This window comes from Mercenaria mercenaria, chromosome 8, assembly GCF_021730395.1.
Source record: "Mercenaria mercenaria strain notata chromosome 8, MADL_Memer_1, whole genome shotgun sequence".
NCBI lineage: Eukaryota > Metazoa > Mollusca > Bivalvia > Venerida > Veneridae > Mercenaria > Mercenaria mercenaria.
The window spans coordinates 40275567-40293805 of NC_069368.1; the positions used below are offsets into that span (position 1 = coordinate 40275567).

Consider the following 18239-nt stretch of genomic DNA (forward strand, 5'->3'; position numbering starts at 1 on the left):
TTATGCGTATTAAGAATATATCACGAAGGCCGTAGGCCCAAGTGATATATTGTTTCGCATAAGAACGAAAAACTCTGGTTATTCTACGATAAATCACACGTGGGAGCTTGTTATTTTGATTCTAACACGACATACTAATATCAACAGTGTTAGAAAAAATAGTAACTACTTTTTACGACCGTGCTACGCACTTGGATCGGATGACGTCATTGCACGCGCGTGGGTTATTGCAGAATAACCCGAGATAGATTTTGCTCTACATGTATGTAGGTTATTTGCTGGTCGTGTTAGAATCTTGCTTACCTGGCGGGGAAAGTATACATTTGTCTGAGGACGCGCAAGGGATAGATATTCCTGTCTTTCCCTTGGGAAAAACCTTGTCTAAAATAGCGTGCACTTAGGTGACGTCACATAGTACTGGCACCATACTACAACAATAATACCAGGAAATACTCAAATCTATTTAGCCTCACGATCTACATTGAACGTGATAGGCAAGAGAAATGATCTAACATGTCTGCCTGTGTAAGACTATAAGGATCTTACATGCCTGCCTGTGTAAGACGGGGTTTTCCCTACCCGAGGGACAGTGTGGAATGGAAAACCGAGCGTTAGCGAGGTTTTTTATCCATGCTGTCCCGAGGGTAGGGAAAACAGCTGTCTTACACAGGCAGACATGTTAGATCATTTTTCTTGCCTATCATGTTCAAAATAGATCGTGGAGACAAATAGGTTTGGGTATTTCCTGACATTATTTATAAAGTTTATGACGTCACAATGGTACCAGTACTGTGTGACGTCACCTTAGTGCACGCTATTTTAGACAAGGTTTTTCCCTAGGGAAAGACAGGATTATCTATCCCCGGCGCGTGCTCGGATAAATGTATACTTTCCCCGCTAGGTAGGCAAGAAAGCTTTTTCCTCAACCCTCGTGACAGCTTTGATACAAAACCTCGCTAACGCTCGGTTTTTCATTCCGCACTGTCCGTAGGTTATATATAGACAGGCATGTAAGATCCTTACAATGAACAGAAAGACGGAAAGACAACGCAGAAGACTATATCCATACGCCATGGGCGGAGATAATAACAAGGGAAAAGGTGACAGAGCATCAGAACTTTAACTAAGCTGTGGACACGGACGCCGGCACCGGGGCGCTTATGATAGTTTTCTATATATTCGTATAAACGAGCTAAAATAAACTCAAAATGTCATATTACACTTTTATTTTTACTACAGAGCATTTTGATAAAAAGTGTCAACAAATCACATGTGTATAGATATATTCCATGATTCACATTGCACTATAAGCATAGAATCAACTACCACTGAATATTTCCAATATTAACAAGAGATTACTCATTTTGACTACAACAACGGTAAAACATAACATTTAATATCTCTCGGATGTGGTTTAAATTGGTAAACACAGTGAACAAAAAAAGCTGAAAAGTATAAATTTGGTATTTATATGTACTTTACTAGATAGTTTCATAATTTTATCTCATTTAATTGGAAATGATTTGAAAATGTTACCGATTAACTTAAATGAATGTTAACTTAAGATAGGCCCATGCTTTTGGTCCACATAACTTATGTACATGACAAGAACCACTTCCACACAACTTTGCAATATTACTTTTACTACAAATGTGCATAGGCAGGAAAAATACGCGCAACATTCGACACAAAAATAAATGTTCATAGTAAAGAAAAAGCAAAATTTACTTTCCCAGGCTCCAAGTTATCAAAATTAAGCTTGTCTTTGTTCGAGAGGAGCCCGGCCTGTCAGCAGACAGATTCGTTACCTAGCAGTGGATACACAGTCAATATGCTGTCTTATGTTCCAGGATCACTGTACACCTGTTCCAGGATGTTTCAGGATCACTGTACACCTGTTCCAGGACGTTTCAGGATCACTGTACACCTGTTCCAGGATGTTCCAGGATCACTGTACACCTGTTCCAGATCACTGTACACCTGTTCCAGGATCACTGTACACCTGTTCAAGAAGGTCATACACTGCATGATTTACTGCACACGATTTATATTATTTTGTTTTCCATTCACAACATAATGAGAAACAGCAGTTAGCTGTTAAGTGTCTTTATTGTTCTACTCAGCTTTTTTTCTGCAATTTTCGGCTAACACACGTGTTCGTATGCTGTACTAGTACTACAATGAAAATTGCTCACTTTTGGATTATGGATTAAATTAGTGAGTTTTTCTACAACCAGTTATTTTAATGTAATATATCTGCGATTTTGTCAGTATTTGTGTGACAGAATGGTGTAGCTACATAACGAATCTCAGTAAATATTCAGCGGAACAATGTAACTTAGCTGTAAAGCATTAAAAGCTGAATGCCTATTAAAATGAACACCAAAATGCATTTAAAGAACACGAATTTAGAACACATACAGAGATATAATTAAATCTTTATAAGATCTTCACAATGTTTTGTAAAGGTACCGTGTTTGATCACAGTTTCATTGGTCCTAATCGTTATGCTGATAAATTCCCTCGGGTAAAGTATTAATATTAAGAATTTAGAGACGCGCTTTATATATTGACTGCACATTCAACTAAATTGATGGTTTAGATTTTGACAGGCAGAAATGGTACAAGTACAAAATCTTAACCTCTTTATTGCCAAGAACCCTACAGCCTGTGAGCATCTTTAGAAACAATATTCCCCAACAATTAAATAACATTGCAAAACATTTCTTTTAAACTTGATCATTTGCATGTAAAAGAAAAGTTCAAAAATACATGTTTGTTTCTGTGATGTAACCTAAACAATCTCTTGTTCACAAAAACAAACACTGAATGTGCTATTTCGTAGGTAAACTACCAAGAACGTCCAATACATACAACAGCCACTATTTAGTAGTACAACTACCCCATTAGTGTAACGGTACCCTGCATATCTTTTTCAATACTTGCACAGTATATGGCCAAGGTGGCTATCATGGACAATAATATTAACAACATTTCTAGTAATATGTTCGTGCTTAATAAACTTCACGATACATGTATTATGCCATGTCAAGTGACCGACATGCTGTGCTTGAATTAGTGTTACGAATGTTATACTACAGTCAATTCGTCTCTCAAAGTCAAACGTTGTATATAAACATTTCTAAAAAAGCTGAGTTTGAAATTATTATCTTGTCCATGTTTCCATAATTCACATTTTATAAGTTGAACAAAATATAATATTTCTACATGTATATTCGGACCGAATTACAGAAAATGTCATGGTAAAGGTGTGTCACAGTAACTAAAATGTCATCACAAAACTACACTGAAACCGCTAGAAAATGCTATGAATCCAAAGAAACGAACAAATCCTGACAAAGTCTGTGTTGATAATGCTGAACAATCTTCAAGCGAGACCATATCCCGGCAAGGTCACTTCCTCTGGCTTCTGGAGCTGCAGCTGAAATATTGAATCAAAATATTCCATCAAAAATAACGCAAGTCAAAACAGAAACGGCATAGAATAGCAAATAGTAATTAATTTTGGTTGTCTTTATTATCAATATAAGTTAATGTATTCATCCTAAAAATATTAATTCTTATTCGCCTGCATTCTTAAACGGGTGGTAATTTCAATATTTGAAAATGCTCATAAAAACAAGAGTTGGTTAGATGAAGACTCTATGTACGTGTTTTATTAAATTTCAAAATTTCAATGAAAAAATTCGTTAATATACATATTTGACTGTTAACGTTTTAAACATTATTTTTCCATGTTTTAAAGTGTTCAAAGTCGCCTTTCCTATATAATGTTTTGTTTAATCCATACAGAGATATGAGCCAAGAAAACGTGCAAGTGATGTCTTGTAGAAGCCATGCAGAAATTAACTTTATAGCAACTACCTAACTCTTTATGTTCGAAAGAGTTTTGTATAATTAACTGAAATAGCAAAAACGAATTTCTCTTCAAGCGGTAATATTAATATCTGTTGATATCATCCGTTTTGAGTAGTTTGTCTTTGCCGTATTAATTCAAATACGTTTTACAATGATCGGAGTTATCAGCTTAAAAACTCCTTTGATCAGATAAAAAATAACAACATGCGAAGGATATTTCTATTCGGCAATTCAGCCATGTTTTCAATCATTACAATGCAAGCGCGTATCAAGCACAAATGATAACCAAGTTATCTATGTAATTATTTTACTTTTATTATACCTCACTTTTGTCTACAATGTTAAAATCCCATTACCCGAAAAGGAGATATTTTGTCTATCAGAAACATTTTCAGTCTTTTTGACACGTGACCAAGCGAAAGTGACTGTCAGGTCATGTGACCGCGCTGATATTTTGAATGTCATATAAGGGCAAATAACTGCTTCAGGTTTTTAGCCATATGATTGCGTCCCTTGTACACAATGTCATATTGTAATGACGTCGCTATTCAGTGTGTACACAAATGATTACCGCGCTAAAGATGAAACTGTTGAATTAAATGAACCAGAAACATTTTTAAAACTTTTTTATGTGTTTAGTTTTGTTCGGTATAATAAAATAAATACCATTATGGCAGCGTGTGTGACATTGATATTGTCAACCCTCGGAACAGAATGTCACCACTCGGCTATCGCCTCGGGTGACATTCTGCCCTCGGGTTGACAATATCAATGTCACACACGCTGCCATATGGTATTTATATAATGTTTTGTATTCATATCTTTTACATAAATCCTATCTTTTTCTTGCTGTTGCAAGATGTCTAACAAACATACAGTTACACTGTATTCATGAGAACAATGTTAAAATAAAAGTTAAAGTGCATTGCGTGGCTTATTTTGCTTGTCATAATGAACCAAGCAAGAGATATCTGTTGTCTATATGTGTACTTTGAAAGAAAAATACCCTAGATTTTAGAATTTCTATATGACGAAGAAAAAGTAATTAAATAATAAGAAGGTGGTGTTACTAAAGCACTGGAAATTGTTAATATACAATAGTACTGGTGTAATGATGACTTGTTGGGTTTGATACAGACATGAACTGGTACTAAAGCAACAAAGACAGTTAGTATATAAATACATAAGACTTATGCCACAGAGAATTTGTTAACAAACTCTCATATTTACTTCAATAACAACATAAGATATCTACGTTAAAACTGAATATGTCGCATGTCAAAGGTAAAAAACGTCCAAGAGTGTATACTCTAGTAGTTTATAACTGAATAAATGACGCACGTATGTACTGGGAGACACAGTGTAAAGTCTCATTTTTGGCGTAAGGATCTGAATGCCATAAAACATGGCTGACAGTGCAGGGACGAGCAAGAAGATCCTTGGAAAGCATAGAATGCAACCATGCAAGCTAATAGGAGTTCGGTTTGATCGAGTCTGTTCATGAGAGGTAATTAAAGTGCAACATCCCTCACGCCCTCTAGTGCGGGATATTTTTATGTCCGCCACACGGCACTTCAAGAGTGTTAGTTAATAAAATCTGAAAGAAGGTCCTTTGGAAGCGTAGAATGCAACCATTCAAAATAATAACAGACTCGGTTTGATTGAGTCTGAAAAGAAAGTAGCAAAGTTTAGAACTTATCATGACAGTTATTTGTTGGGGTTCATGTCAGTAATTCTTTCCTTTTGCAACATAATTACCCTTTAAGTTAAGCACAATCAGTTTGTTCAATTAAATACGGGTTTGAACCAAGATCATATAAGAAGGCAGATAAAACAAAGGTTATTTTGTGCAGATTGTGGCAATCATACAAACGTTCTTGGCATTTAACAAAACTCATTCTATACATATCTTGATCTCCACCAAAGGTAAAGAAAAACAAATGGGCATGTGTCTATAGTATAAAATTTACCTGATTGGTTATAAATCATGAAGTAAATAATGAAGTATGACGTATATTTTAAGTACGTTGAAATATCTTGAATTACATACTCAACTAATGAAAAGGAAATGTTAATCGCTGCTGATTGGCTGCAGGGGTGTAAACGTGTTAGTACACAGAAGCAACATATACATCGCTAATCAAATGTTAAATGACAACACAGCCACATATTTTTTTTAAAAAGCAACGATACATATTAGGAAAGCAAACCTACCTAGAAAACGTCAATTAAAATGAATATTGTGTAAACAAAACACAACAAGGATAATATTTTGCACACGACCCTCAGATTGAAATATTTATATTATGCATACAAAAAGGCAACATGCATTTATAAACCTTGCACCACAAGTTTTTATTACATATATATATTACTGTTAGCTCATGTATATACCTCTTTTAAAGGCGGGTTATTTGTGTCTGCAAGTAAGGAGGTTTTTTTATCATTTTATACAATAATCAATTTTTATATCAAATAAATATGTATCAATTATAACACTTTAACTATATTCTATCATAGCAATTTCAAGCCAATATCTGGACAATTTTATCGAATTATACTGGTATAAAGTGGGATAATGGTAACAGTGTCTGCAGTGAAAGTATGTCAGTATTAATTGCATCTATACACAGTGTTATAGTCTACACTCTTTGTACGAAGGTAGTAATATATATCAAAATATATATTGGTATACGGAGGCCATTGTTTTAGCTGTCAGATATAATTGTGCTTTCCCAGTCGCAGTACTCATCTTTCAATTTTAACTAGAACTGTTTATAAGATGAAAACAATAAACTAATGTATATCAACAGTGCATTACGGTAGGATGTCGACAAAGACAATTTAATGGACCATGTTCTTTTATCATTATTCTAAATGCAACATAAAGGCTGCATGGAAACAATTTACCACTTCGTCAGAGACCCATTGCAAGTGTTGTTATATCATAAACAAAAGTTGTCACAGAAGACAGCGTGCTCTGCTATTTCGATGCTAATGAAATTGGACACATCTGAGGAAGCTGGAGCTGTCACCGGGGTGTTTAATGATTCCAATGTGGACGAAGATATTGGACAACAGTTTAATTATGTGTCAAATGCATTTAGTTATAACAGAGATAAAAGAAAAGTGTATCAAAATATGAACTAAGTTTAAAAGGGATATATTCATGGAACATTTCTGCAAGAGTAATGCACCATGTGTCACATCATGTGACTAATATTGTGGAACATTTATTTCAAGTACGACTCAAATATGTTTAGTAATAAATAAGACAGAGCAAAAGTGTACCACAACTTGAACCTGAAATTTTAAGTAAAAGGGGGCACAATTAATATCATATGGCTGCCAGAATTATGGGCCTTGTATTATATGATATGAAACAAATGCATTAAGTAACAACAGAGTTATGATGGAAAAGCGTCAAACTTAAACTGAAATGTTAAAAAAAGGTGGACATAATTAATGAAATATCTGCATCAGAGTTATAGACCTTGTGTCACATAATGAAGATGGTAATGTGGTTTAACTATTTTAAATCTGAATCAATTCACGTAATAACAAAGGTATACTGAAAGTGTGCCAAAATTAATATGAAATCTTAAGTGGAAGGGGTAGGGAGAGCATAATTCATTAAAATATTAATGCACGAGTTATGGCGATTGTGTCTTATGATATGGGAAACGGTGTGAAACAACTATTTTAAGTTTGAATCAAATCAATCTGGTAATAACTGAGATAGAATGACAGTGCTTCAAAACTTTAACTTGAAATTTTTAAGTAAAAATGGTTGATATATAATGAAATATTGATGCAAGTTATGGTCATTTTGTCAAATGATGTGAGTGATAATGTGAATGGTTCATTTTAAGTTTGAATCAGATCTCTTCTGTTATAACAATGATGTAGTAAAAATTCTAAGTAAAAAGATGGCATAATTCATAAAAAATTGGTGTAGAAATGGACCATGTGTAATATGATGTGAGTGTTAAAGTGGAACAGTTATTTTAAGTTTGAATCAAACCCATTTAGCAACTAAGAATGAAAGTGCACCAAAACTTTAACCTGTAATTCTATGTAAAATTGGGATACTTGATATTATATTGGTGCAAGAGTTATGGCCATTGTGGCACACATGATGGTGGTGGTGATGAGGTATAACAATTTTAAGTTTGAAGCAAATCCATCAAGTAATTACAGAGATAAAGCGAAAGTGCTTCAAAACTTTAACTAAGGCGTGGACACGGAAGGATGTCAACGCCAGGCCGAGTAGAACAGCTCTCCATATACTTCGTATAATCGAACTAAAAGTGAAAAAAATGTTTTCAGTCTTAAAGGTGGATAATCAGATTTTGGCCATGTAACGGATTTGTTCGAAACTTTAGCATCTGATCATTTACACTCATTTATGTTCACTAAACACTTAATACAAATTAGATTTTCACTGGAGGTATTTTTAAAATTTCATTTTCCTATCCTGGTTGCCCAACCAAGATAGAGTTATTTTATCATAAGTATAAATTTGATAAACATACTTTGCCTAAGGAAATGTATAAATATTAGACATATTGTAATATATTTGTAAAATATTTGCATTAAAAATTATGTATTTAGATGGAATTCATTAGAAACGCAAGTTTGAAAAATTATTATTACCTCCCTTTGCCTATCTTGGTTGCGCAACCAAGATAGATTGGAAATAAATGAATTCAGAAGCTACACACAGCTTTAAAACTTGCATTTTGCTTCAGATTGTTCAATAATTGATATGTCTATCAAATGCAAATGTAAAAACTAGACATTGTATCGAAATAAAAAGAAAAACCCAGCTTTTTATATACTTTCATATTAAAGGGGAGTAATTACAAAATTTTATAAAAATAATAAAATATACATTTCAAATAGGAATCTAACTCTATGTAATCGGTCTTTTTGTTCCTTAAATAATTCTCTACCAGAATATACAAAAAGTAAAAAATGTCATTAAATGTTGATTAAATGTGATTGACCACCTTTAAATAACTTTACGTGTGGCAATTTTTTTTTTGTCAAGTTGTAATTCACTGAAAAGAAAAAGTCAGCAATAGAAGCACAGTAAGATGACGTTTATTTCAAATAAACGTTTTCACAGCACTTTAGGAAAACACATATTCCAACAATAAGGTATTTTTTTATGAAAGTGTTAAGTAACAGTATAAGTTAGAAGTTATTGCGCGAGTATTACAAGTTTGTTAGGTTTTACTGTTAAATCTGATTATTGCAAAATGTGGAGTATATGGTGCAACTAGTGTGAAGTAAATTGTAACTGAAACTGACAAATTTTAATCCAAAAACAAACTTTGTTCATTTTACACATGTTTGTTTCCTATTCAGGACAACAATCAGGTAACCCTAGCATAAATACTTAAGGTCATTATTCTGCAAAGTAAAACAGAAACAAAAAGAGCAACCTAAAATTTATGAAATAGACATTTCTGACAATGTCATGGACATACTGTTTAGAGTAACATCAAAATACAGCGACATACATAGATCTACCTTGTGTTCAAAACAATGTATCATTAGAAAAAGAATTATCCCCAGTAAAGCTGGTTTGCAAAGATAAGGTTTGCAGTTGAAATAATGATTTAATCATGAAAACATTGAATGCACTGATTGTTAACTCTGTGTGTTTAATGCATACCTTTCCATTCGATGCAGCCTCAATCATTCTGGAAATGTCCTCTAGTTTCAACTCCTGTGCGCGCTCTTTCAGTGACGTCATAGAGTGTCCACACTCCATCATTGCACACATTGGGTCATTTGGGTCGCATTTGTTGTACTGTAATACAATCATGTACTAATTTACTAAATACACAACCCTGTGCTGTTCAATAATTTTGAACATGTGGAAATATTAAAGAAAACTAGATCTAAATTATTTAGATTTTTCCAAGAATGCAAATTTTAGTGAACTACTGTAGTTAATATGGAAAAACACGAAGGTAAAGTTATGAAAATCAAATGAATGATTATGTTATCTATTGTTTATAAAGTAATAAACACTCCAAAAATTTCACAATAACATTCCATCCTCTTTCGCCAAAGTACATAGTAATCGTAAGTTGAATGCATCGCCACGCCTATTTAACAGTTATGCATATTTATTCACAAAAATCTCTCAAAAATATACAATTATTTTATTATCATAACTTACTCTTATAACTGGCTTGCTTAAGGATACCTTAGACTTTATGTAAATAATTATATGAGACAAACTTTTACGTCCTACTTATAACTGTGTTAAAAACATAAAGTAGTAGCGAAAATGTTGGGGAAAATTGATTATTTGCACATTGTATACACTTATTTATTTGTTTCTATCATATCCTATCATTCTGACATATGCTGTATTACAGATCAAACAATTTTGATTCATTTTCATCTAAATCCATCAAACGAACGGCAAGGACTTCTGCAATAATCGCATATATATACGCCGCTATACAAGCATTATTTTGGTGCCATTATTGTCATTTCCTACTCAAAATCCTATCAAAATATTGGTTTATACAATTTCATATCAAAGTTCTTCCAAATATTGATATAACCAAATCAGTTGAATAAATGTATTTTTGAGATATAAAGTAAAACAATTTGTTTCACAAACGCGTATATATCGTAACTGGGCATCTAGTCGTTTGACATTATTATAAAAAAAAGCCTGTCATTTTTAACTTGACACAAATGTGATATTTACCTGCTTATAAACATCGGTCTGAAACCCATTCACAATAAGGAATTTAGCAATTTCAACGGCCCTACTGTCCAGACAGTCAAAGAGGGTACTGCTATACCGTGAAACATCCCCGAAACTCTTCAGGCCTGTCACCAAAGATTTCACGGTCTCTAGATCCCCACTCTGTTGATTAAAAATCATGTCAGCTTGATATATTCGAAATATAAAATTCAGCAGTCGAGATATGTACAAAATACAAGCTTTCCAGACGGCCTTAGATCGATCATGTACATGTAGCAATAAAGCAACATAGATAAAAAGTGACAACATGCACTGAAGGTATATATTCTTATAGAATAAGGAATCCGAAACAAAAAATAAGTGCATCGGGTAATTTAAAGCAATGTAACAATACGCAGGAAAACTCTCTGAAGTGTTAAGAACATAATAAAAATGTGAAGCAGAATAGAAGAAATTTAGTTGTTTCTTACATCATACTCATAATAGAACATCAAGCAAAACAATACTCTGTTTTATAAAAAAAATTAATTTAATATACTTTGCTTTGTTTATTTTTGTTAAAATTTTACCATTCGTCTGAATGCATGCTTTTTAAAGTTACCAGTGTCGTTCTAGAAGAATTTGGTTTTAAAAAATCCTGAAATAATCATTTAAAATTCTTCCAAGGAAATTATGAACAAAAGGTACTTTGAAAGGAAAACAAAGAAGAGAATTTACCGAAATTGCACTTTTGAACGTAGTTTCGAAGTCTGTCTCTGACAGGTAAACATTTAAATCGAAATCTTTCACCTCCTTTTGTAACCGTTGGAACTTCTGATTTCCGCAAACATCTTTCTTGTAATCATTTGTTGTCAGACCATTCTAAAAACAAAGAATAAAGATATCTAGAATCATTGCATATTCATTTTTTCTCCCCGCTTATTGGAACAAGAAACGTCAACTTTTTTTTTTTCAAATCTGACGTCGGAATTTTATAATTATCAGGTGTTTGACGTCATTTTAATGTGTGCCGTAACGTTAATTTGTTTATTTACGTCAGTGCTGTAAAACTTTATTTAGACTTTTGAACAAATTTATAATATTTATGTAATATCAATATGTGTAGATACGTTAGTAATATTAAGATTATATGCTTTGCATCAAGAAATATGCACTCGTCCTTTAGCAGAACAATACTGTGCTCCTAAAGTCATACAATATTTTCAAAGCAGAACGAACGCGTGCATATTTCACCATACAAAACTAAAAATTTGTAACTACAAGCAACTTTAGAATTAATATGCAATTGTTTCAATATAAATATTATCAAAACAGACCAGAAGAACATAACATTTGAAATATCAATAAGAGGACCGTAGACAAAAGGAAAAGACGTCACTGCGATAATATCAAACCTAACATGACTTCACAAGCATAAAACTGATATTGTGCGCAACCCTCAGTCTTGTAATGCTATTAGATCTTGCTGTTGGGCTTTTTTTTTAAAGCACTAAATGCGTTTTCTGTGGGTTTTTTGTGTGCTCACTTTCTGTTTGATTTGATCGAAATGAATTATTCATATACCTCATGCGAAGAGTATAACCATTTATCAATTGTGTATATACAATTACGCGTGAATGCAAAACAAAGATCTATCAAATTTAATAAGTAATAATTCATCAAGAGCAGATCACTGTTTGAGATGTATTATTTCGATTCTAACATATTATGGAGGATGATTATGTAGTTACATGACATCAACCGGATATTTGCCCTTTTTTATGTCGGTTTCTTTTCCAGCGCGCCGTTTTGACGTTTGACGCTATGACGTCATAACTGTGACATACAAGCAGTTAATTGTTGCATAATAACACACAACTCTCAGTCTTCTTTGTTTAAGAAATGATATATCATATTCAGTGTATTGTCGCTTTAAATAAAATAATCATTGTTTAGAGTTCAGATGCGAAGGCATTATATAACGAGGGCGCAGCCCGAGTGGTGATATAATAATACGCATCTGAACGACAATGATCTTATTCAAGAGCAAATACCTATATAAGATATATCATTTCGATTGTAACACGTTACCAAGGATTTTAAAGTACTGGCTAGACGACATCTATTAAATATTTGTCTGTTTTCAGTTGGTTTCTTTTCCAGTTAATCTCTGGAACTGTGGGGGTGTCTGAATAGTTAAACACTGCAGTTTGTATTCGTTAACCAAGCAAGTTTAGTAACACATGTACTACACGACTTATTATTGGTATACCAGTAAAATATTATACAATATTAGTACTGGCTTTTAGTAATGTCGATATGAGGATCAAGTGATACTGACCGAGTCAGTCCTCAGACATACAACATTTAAAACTTACAGCATCAAAGAGTTTTGGGTCTGCACCAAGCTTCGTCATCCGATTGACCGTGTCTGCATTCTCTATGAATAGTTGTGCGTAGTGCAAAGGGGTCCTGTCCAGCTGCAATGTGATATAAAAATATGAACACTATAGAAACCTGCTGTCCATCTTTTAACTTTTTTTAAAAGTTCAAATCGAATCTCTATTACTATTGAGCTTTGAAAATGCAAAGCTACTCTTACACGAATTTCACGTGAAACTTGTAGAACGATCGGAAGTTAAGGACTAAGGGCGTACAAAGTGGCGATTAGTGATATGGGTATATGGGTTCAGTTGCTATAGACAAACTTGAAACCTCCAAGGGTTTCATTTTGCTTTTTAGTTTAATGAGTAATACGTTACTTGAAAGACAGTCATTGCCAAGAAGGTATATCAACTAATCATTGAAAGTTTAACAAGATACCTAATCCTCTTTAACAGAATTTACAGCTGCCTAAAATTATGATTGTATCTGAACCAGTCTTAAATATCAAAGACTTTTATTTTGAAATTTTATACTTCATAAATTAATACAAGTAAGTAGACCAAGTAGGGAAATGTTTTCTAAGTTGCAATTTGTCTTACATATTTCTCTTATATAATAACAATTTTAGTTATGAATATTTTTGTACAAAAATGGTTTCCAGCTGAAACAATAATTATCGGTCATATATATTTCTCAAATGTTACAACAATGTACACTTGAAATAATTTCAAAATTTGCAAGAGACGGTAGTATCAAAGCTATAACATAAGTTTAATCTAAAATATGGTACAAATTTTTCGTTGCTATCATAATGAATTCTGAATAATATGCGTGATGAAAAAGTTTAACAAGAGCACCGCCTTGCGGGTGCTGACGCTCATCTGATTTTTTTTGTGTAATAGAAATATTGTCCTACCCATGATTTTCTAAGTCTAAAAAGGGCCATCATTCTTGCAAAAAGCAGGATAGAGTTATGTTTCTTGATGTACAGTGTCCACTTCTGATGGTGAAAAACTGTTGCAAGTTTTAAAGCAATAGCTTTGATAGTTTATGAGAAAAGTTGACTTAAACATAATACTCAACCAAGAAAATGATTTTCTAAGTCCAAAAGGGGCAATAATTATTGCAAAAAGCAGGATGGAGTTATGTTGCTTGCTGTACAGGGTCTGCTTATGATGGTGAACAAGTGTTGCAAGTTTCAAAGCAATAGCTTTGATAGTTTAAGAGAAAAAGTTGACCTAAACATAAAACTTAACCAAGAAATCTGATATTTTCTAAGTCCAAAAGGGGCCATAAATCTTGCAAAAAGCAGGACAGAGTTATGTTTCTTGCTATACAGGGTCAACTTATGATGGTGAACAAGTGTTGCAAGTTTTAAAGCAATAGCTTTGATAGTTTAGGATAAAAGCTGACCTAAACATAAAACTTAACCAAGAAAACTGATTTTCTAAGTCCAAAAGGGGCAATAAATCTTGCAAAAAGCAAGATGGAGTTATGTTTCTTGATGTACAGGGTCTGCTTATGATGGTGAACAAATATTCCAAGTTTCAAAGCAATAGCTTTGATAGTTTAGGAGAAAAGTTGACCTAAACATAAAACTTAACCAAGAAATCTGATATTTTCTAAGTACAAAAGGGGCCATAAATCTTGCAAAAAGCAAGATGGAGTTATGTTTCTTGCTATACAGGGTCAGCTTATGATGGTGAACAAGTATTCCAAGTTTCAAAGCAATAGCTTTGATAGTTTAGGAGAAAAGCTGACCTAAACATAAAACTTAACCAGGCAACGCCGACGCAGACGCCGACGCCGACGCCGACACCGACGCCGACGCCGACGCCGACAACCGCTCAAGTGATGACAATAACTCATCATTTTTTTTCAAAAAATCAGATGAGCTAAAAACTGATGATTTACTACGAATTAGATCATGTATACTCGACGTTTACGTTATAATTTTACAATATAACATCTGTGGAGGAACAAAGTATATAAAGTACAAACTTCCAAAACGAAAATTTCCATCAACTTATTATTCCTAATATAGTTTTTGACTAAAATATTTTATTGAAAATGTAAAAAGTGTTCAACAAATCATTTTTTAACTAAATGGTTTTACTTCTAAGTTTGAACTTGACTCAAGAGTTACAGGCCTGCCGAACACATGTATCGAATAAAAATGAAATCCCATGATAAACGACAGACTAATTAAACGGACTGTCACGACAGTAACATTTGACTTTCAAACATGATCCCAGTACTTGAGTTTTGTGCGCAACATATCAGCACATTATAGATAACATCTGTGCCAAGAAATATTAGGGGATCGATCCCTCTACGGTAACATGCGATATAGCGAATGAGATAAATACTATCGAATTAACAAGAGCTGTCACAGGAGACAGCGCGCTCGACTATTTCGATGCTGGATAGTGAAACTGTGCACATCTGAGGAAACTAGAGCTGTCACTGGTGTGTTTAACGACTCCAATTGTGGACGAAGATATTGCACAAAAGTCCGAGTCTATGTCAAAAATATCAACTTAAAGTAATAAGAGAGGTAAAGATAAAATGCATCAAAACACTATATAAGTATATCCTAAGAAAAAAGGGGCATAATTCATTAAATACTGGTGCCAGAGTTATGCACCTTGTGTCATATGGTGTGGGTGATGATGTTGAACAACTATTTTAGGTTTGAATCAAATCCATTCAGTAATAACAGAGAATAAGTAAAAGTGCATCAAAACTTTAACCTAAAATTCTAAGTAAAAAGGGGAAATAATTAATGAAAAACTGGTGCCAGAGTTATGCACCCTGTATCATAATTATGATGTGGGTGATGATGTTGAACAACTATTTTAAGTTTGAATCAAATCAATTCAGTAATAACAGGGACAAAGTGAAAGTGCATTAAAACTTTAACCTAAAATTCTAAGTAAAAAGGGGAAATAATTCATGAAAAATTGGTCCCAGAGTTATGTACCTTGTGTCATATGATAAGGGTAATGATGGTGAACAATTGTTTAAGTTTGAATCAGATCCATTCAGTAATAATAAAGATAGAGTGAAAGTGCATAAAAATTTAACCTGAAATTCTAGGTAAAAAGGGAAATAATTCATGAAAAATTGTGCCAGAGTTATGCACCTTGTGTCATATGATAAGGGTAATGATATTGAACAATTGTTTAAGTTTGAATCAGATCCATTCAGTAATAACAGAGATATAGTGAAAGTGCACCAAAACTTTAACCTGAAATTCTAAGTAAAAAGGGGAAATAATTCATGAAAAAATGGTGCCAGAGTTATGCACCTTGTGTCATATGATGTGGGTGATGATGTTGAACAACTGTTTTAAGTTTGAATCAAATCCATTCAGTATTAACAGAGATAGAGTAAAACTGCATCAAAACTTTAACCTGAAGATCTAAGTGAAAAGGGGGGGGGGGGATAATTCATGAAATATTGGTGCCAGAATTATGGCCTTTATGTCAGATGATGTGGATGATGATGAGGAATAAGTATTTCAAGTTTGAATCAAATCCATCAAGTAATAACAGAGATAAGTTGAAAAAAGAGAAAGTGCACCAAAACTTTAACCAAGGTGGGGACGCGGAAAGACGCCGACGCCGACGCCGACGCCGACGCCGACGCCAGGGCGAGTAGGATAGCTCTCCTTATACTTCGTATAGTCGAGCTTAAAACTGTGTACTTCCGGCACGTGCACAGAGCGTCCGACTTCGGGTTTTTTGGAAGAATACGATTTTTCCTTCTGCCTTATAAGCGTCCACATAACTTGTCCGAACCGCAACGTCTTGCGCATCAGTACAAATACGGATATAGTGTATACACATAGTGTGCACTTGTAAATAAAAGCACATAGTGAGCACAGTTCATATAAATAAATATACCTCTGCGGAGGGTGCGCCTATCCAAGAGACGGAAATTATCTGTAATACAATACAACATGGGCAGTATTGTTTTTATTCCAAAATTTACCTTTAAATTGATAGGGAATCGACCCTACGCGTAGCGTGAGAAAATCAGGATCGATCCCTCTACGGTAACATGCGATATACCGAATGAGATATTTACTATCTAATTAAAAAGTGTGTCCTTCCGTACTGTCTATTCATTTCAAATGATATGGGATGAGTTAGAGTCGGATCGATTCTCGATAGAGGCAGTGCCTTATTTCATCTTAAAATCCCCTGATGGATGAGTTATAGATCAGACAAGAATTGGACCAACTGACGGGACGGACTCACTAGCGAACAGGAGAGCGAGCTGAAACAAGAGCTGTCGGATGACAGCGCGCTCGACTATTCGAATAAATGATTGAAGAATGGGCTCAAAGTATTACCACAGATATTCAGACAAAAGAAAAAAAGGATCAGACAAACAATGTTCTTGTATTTGTGGATTTTGATAAGTCTTGCACTAAATGGCAATGTGTGAACCAATTCAAAGTTCAAAAAGGGCCATAATTCAGCCAAAATAGTTGTTAGAGTTATGTACTCTTGCCTACAGATTGAAATCATGATGATAAACAAGTGTTCAAAGTTTAAAAGCAATATGTCAAATAGTTTTGACAAAATGTTGACATGTATGAAAACAGAACAAATTTCCAAGTCCAAAAAGGGCCATAATTCAGCCAAAATAGATGACATAGTTATGTACTCTTTCCCACAGATAGAGACTATTATACTGAACAAGTGATAAAAGTTTCAAAGCCATATGTCAAACACTACACAAAATATTAACTGGTAAGAAAAACTTAACCAAGATTTCTAAGTCAAAAGGGGCCATAATTCAGCCAAAATTCTTGATGGAGTTATGTACTCTTGCCTATAACTGGACATGGTGATGGTAAACAGGTGTTGAAAGTTTGAAAGCTTTATCTCAAAAGACTTTGTCAAAGTGTGGACTGGTACGAAAAACTTAACCAAGATTTCTAAGTCAAAAAGGGCCATAATTCAGCCAAAATCATTGATGGAGTTATGGTTTCTTGCCTATGACTGGGCATGGTGATGGTTAACAAGTGTTGAAAGTTTCAAAGCTTTATCTAAAAAGACTTTGTCAAAATATGAACTGGTACGAAAAACTTAACCGAGATTTTTAAGTCGAAAGGGGCCATAATTCAGCCAAAACCCTTGATGGAGTTATGTACTCTTGCCTATAACTGGCCCATGGACATGGTGATGGTAAACAAGTGTTGAAACTTTGAAAGCTTTATCTCAAAAGACTTTGTCAAAATATG

At 33.8% G+C, this 18239-nt stretch overlaps 1 protein-coding gene across 2 annotated transcripts in view; it reads right to left on the minus strand.

Annotated features, from left to right (window-relative positions):
* Window positions 1–1209: 1209 nt before the first annotated feature.
* LOC123566547 (uncharacterized) overlaps window positions 1210–18239 on the minus strand; it is a 75022-nt gene continuing 57992 nt past the window's right edge. The window contains exons 7-12 of one of the 2 annotated variants that reach the window (XM_045360756.2): window positions 12976–13077; window positions 11336–11479; window positions 10619–10780; window positions 9563–9700; window positions 6274–6299; window positions 1210–3442 (exon numbers count right to left, since the gene is read on the minus strand). In XM_045360756.2, coding sequence (XP_045216691.2) covers window positions 6279–6299; window positions 9563–9700; window positions 10619–10780; window positions 11336–11479; window positions 12976–13077 — 567 coding nt within the window. In that variant the 3' untranslated portion in view covers window positions 1210–3442; window positions 6274–6278. The remainder of the gene's footprint in view (window positions 3443–6273; window positions 6300–9562; window positions 9701–10618; window positions 10781–11335; window positions 11480–12975; window positions 13078–18239) is intronic. The other variant, XM_045360755.2, reaches the window with a different exon arrangement.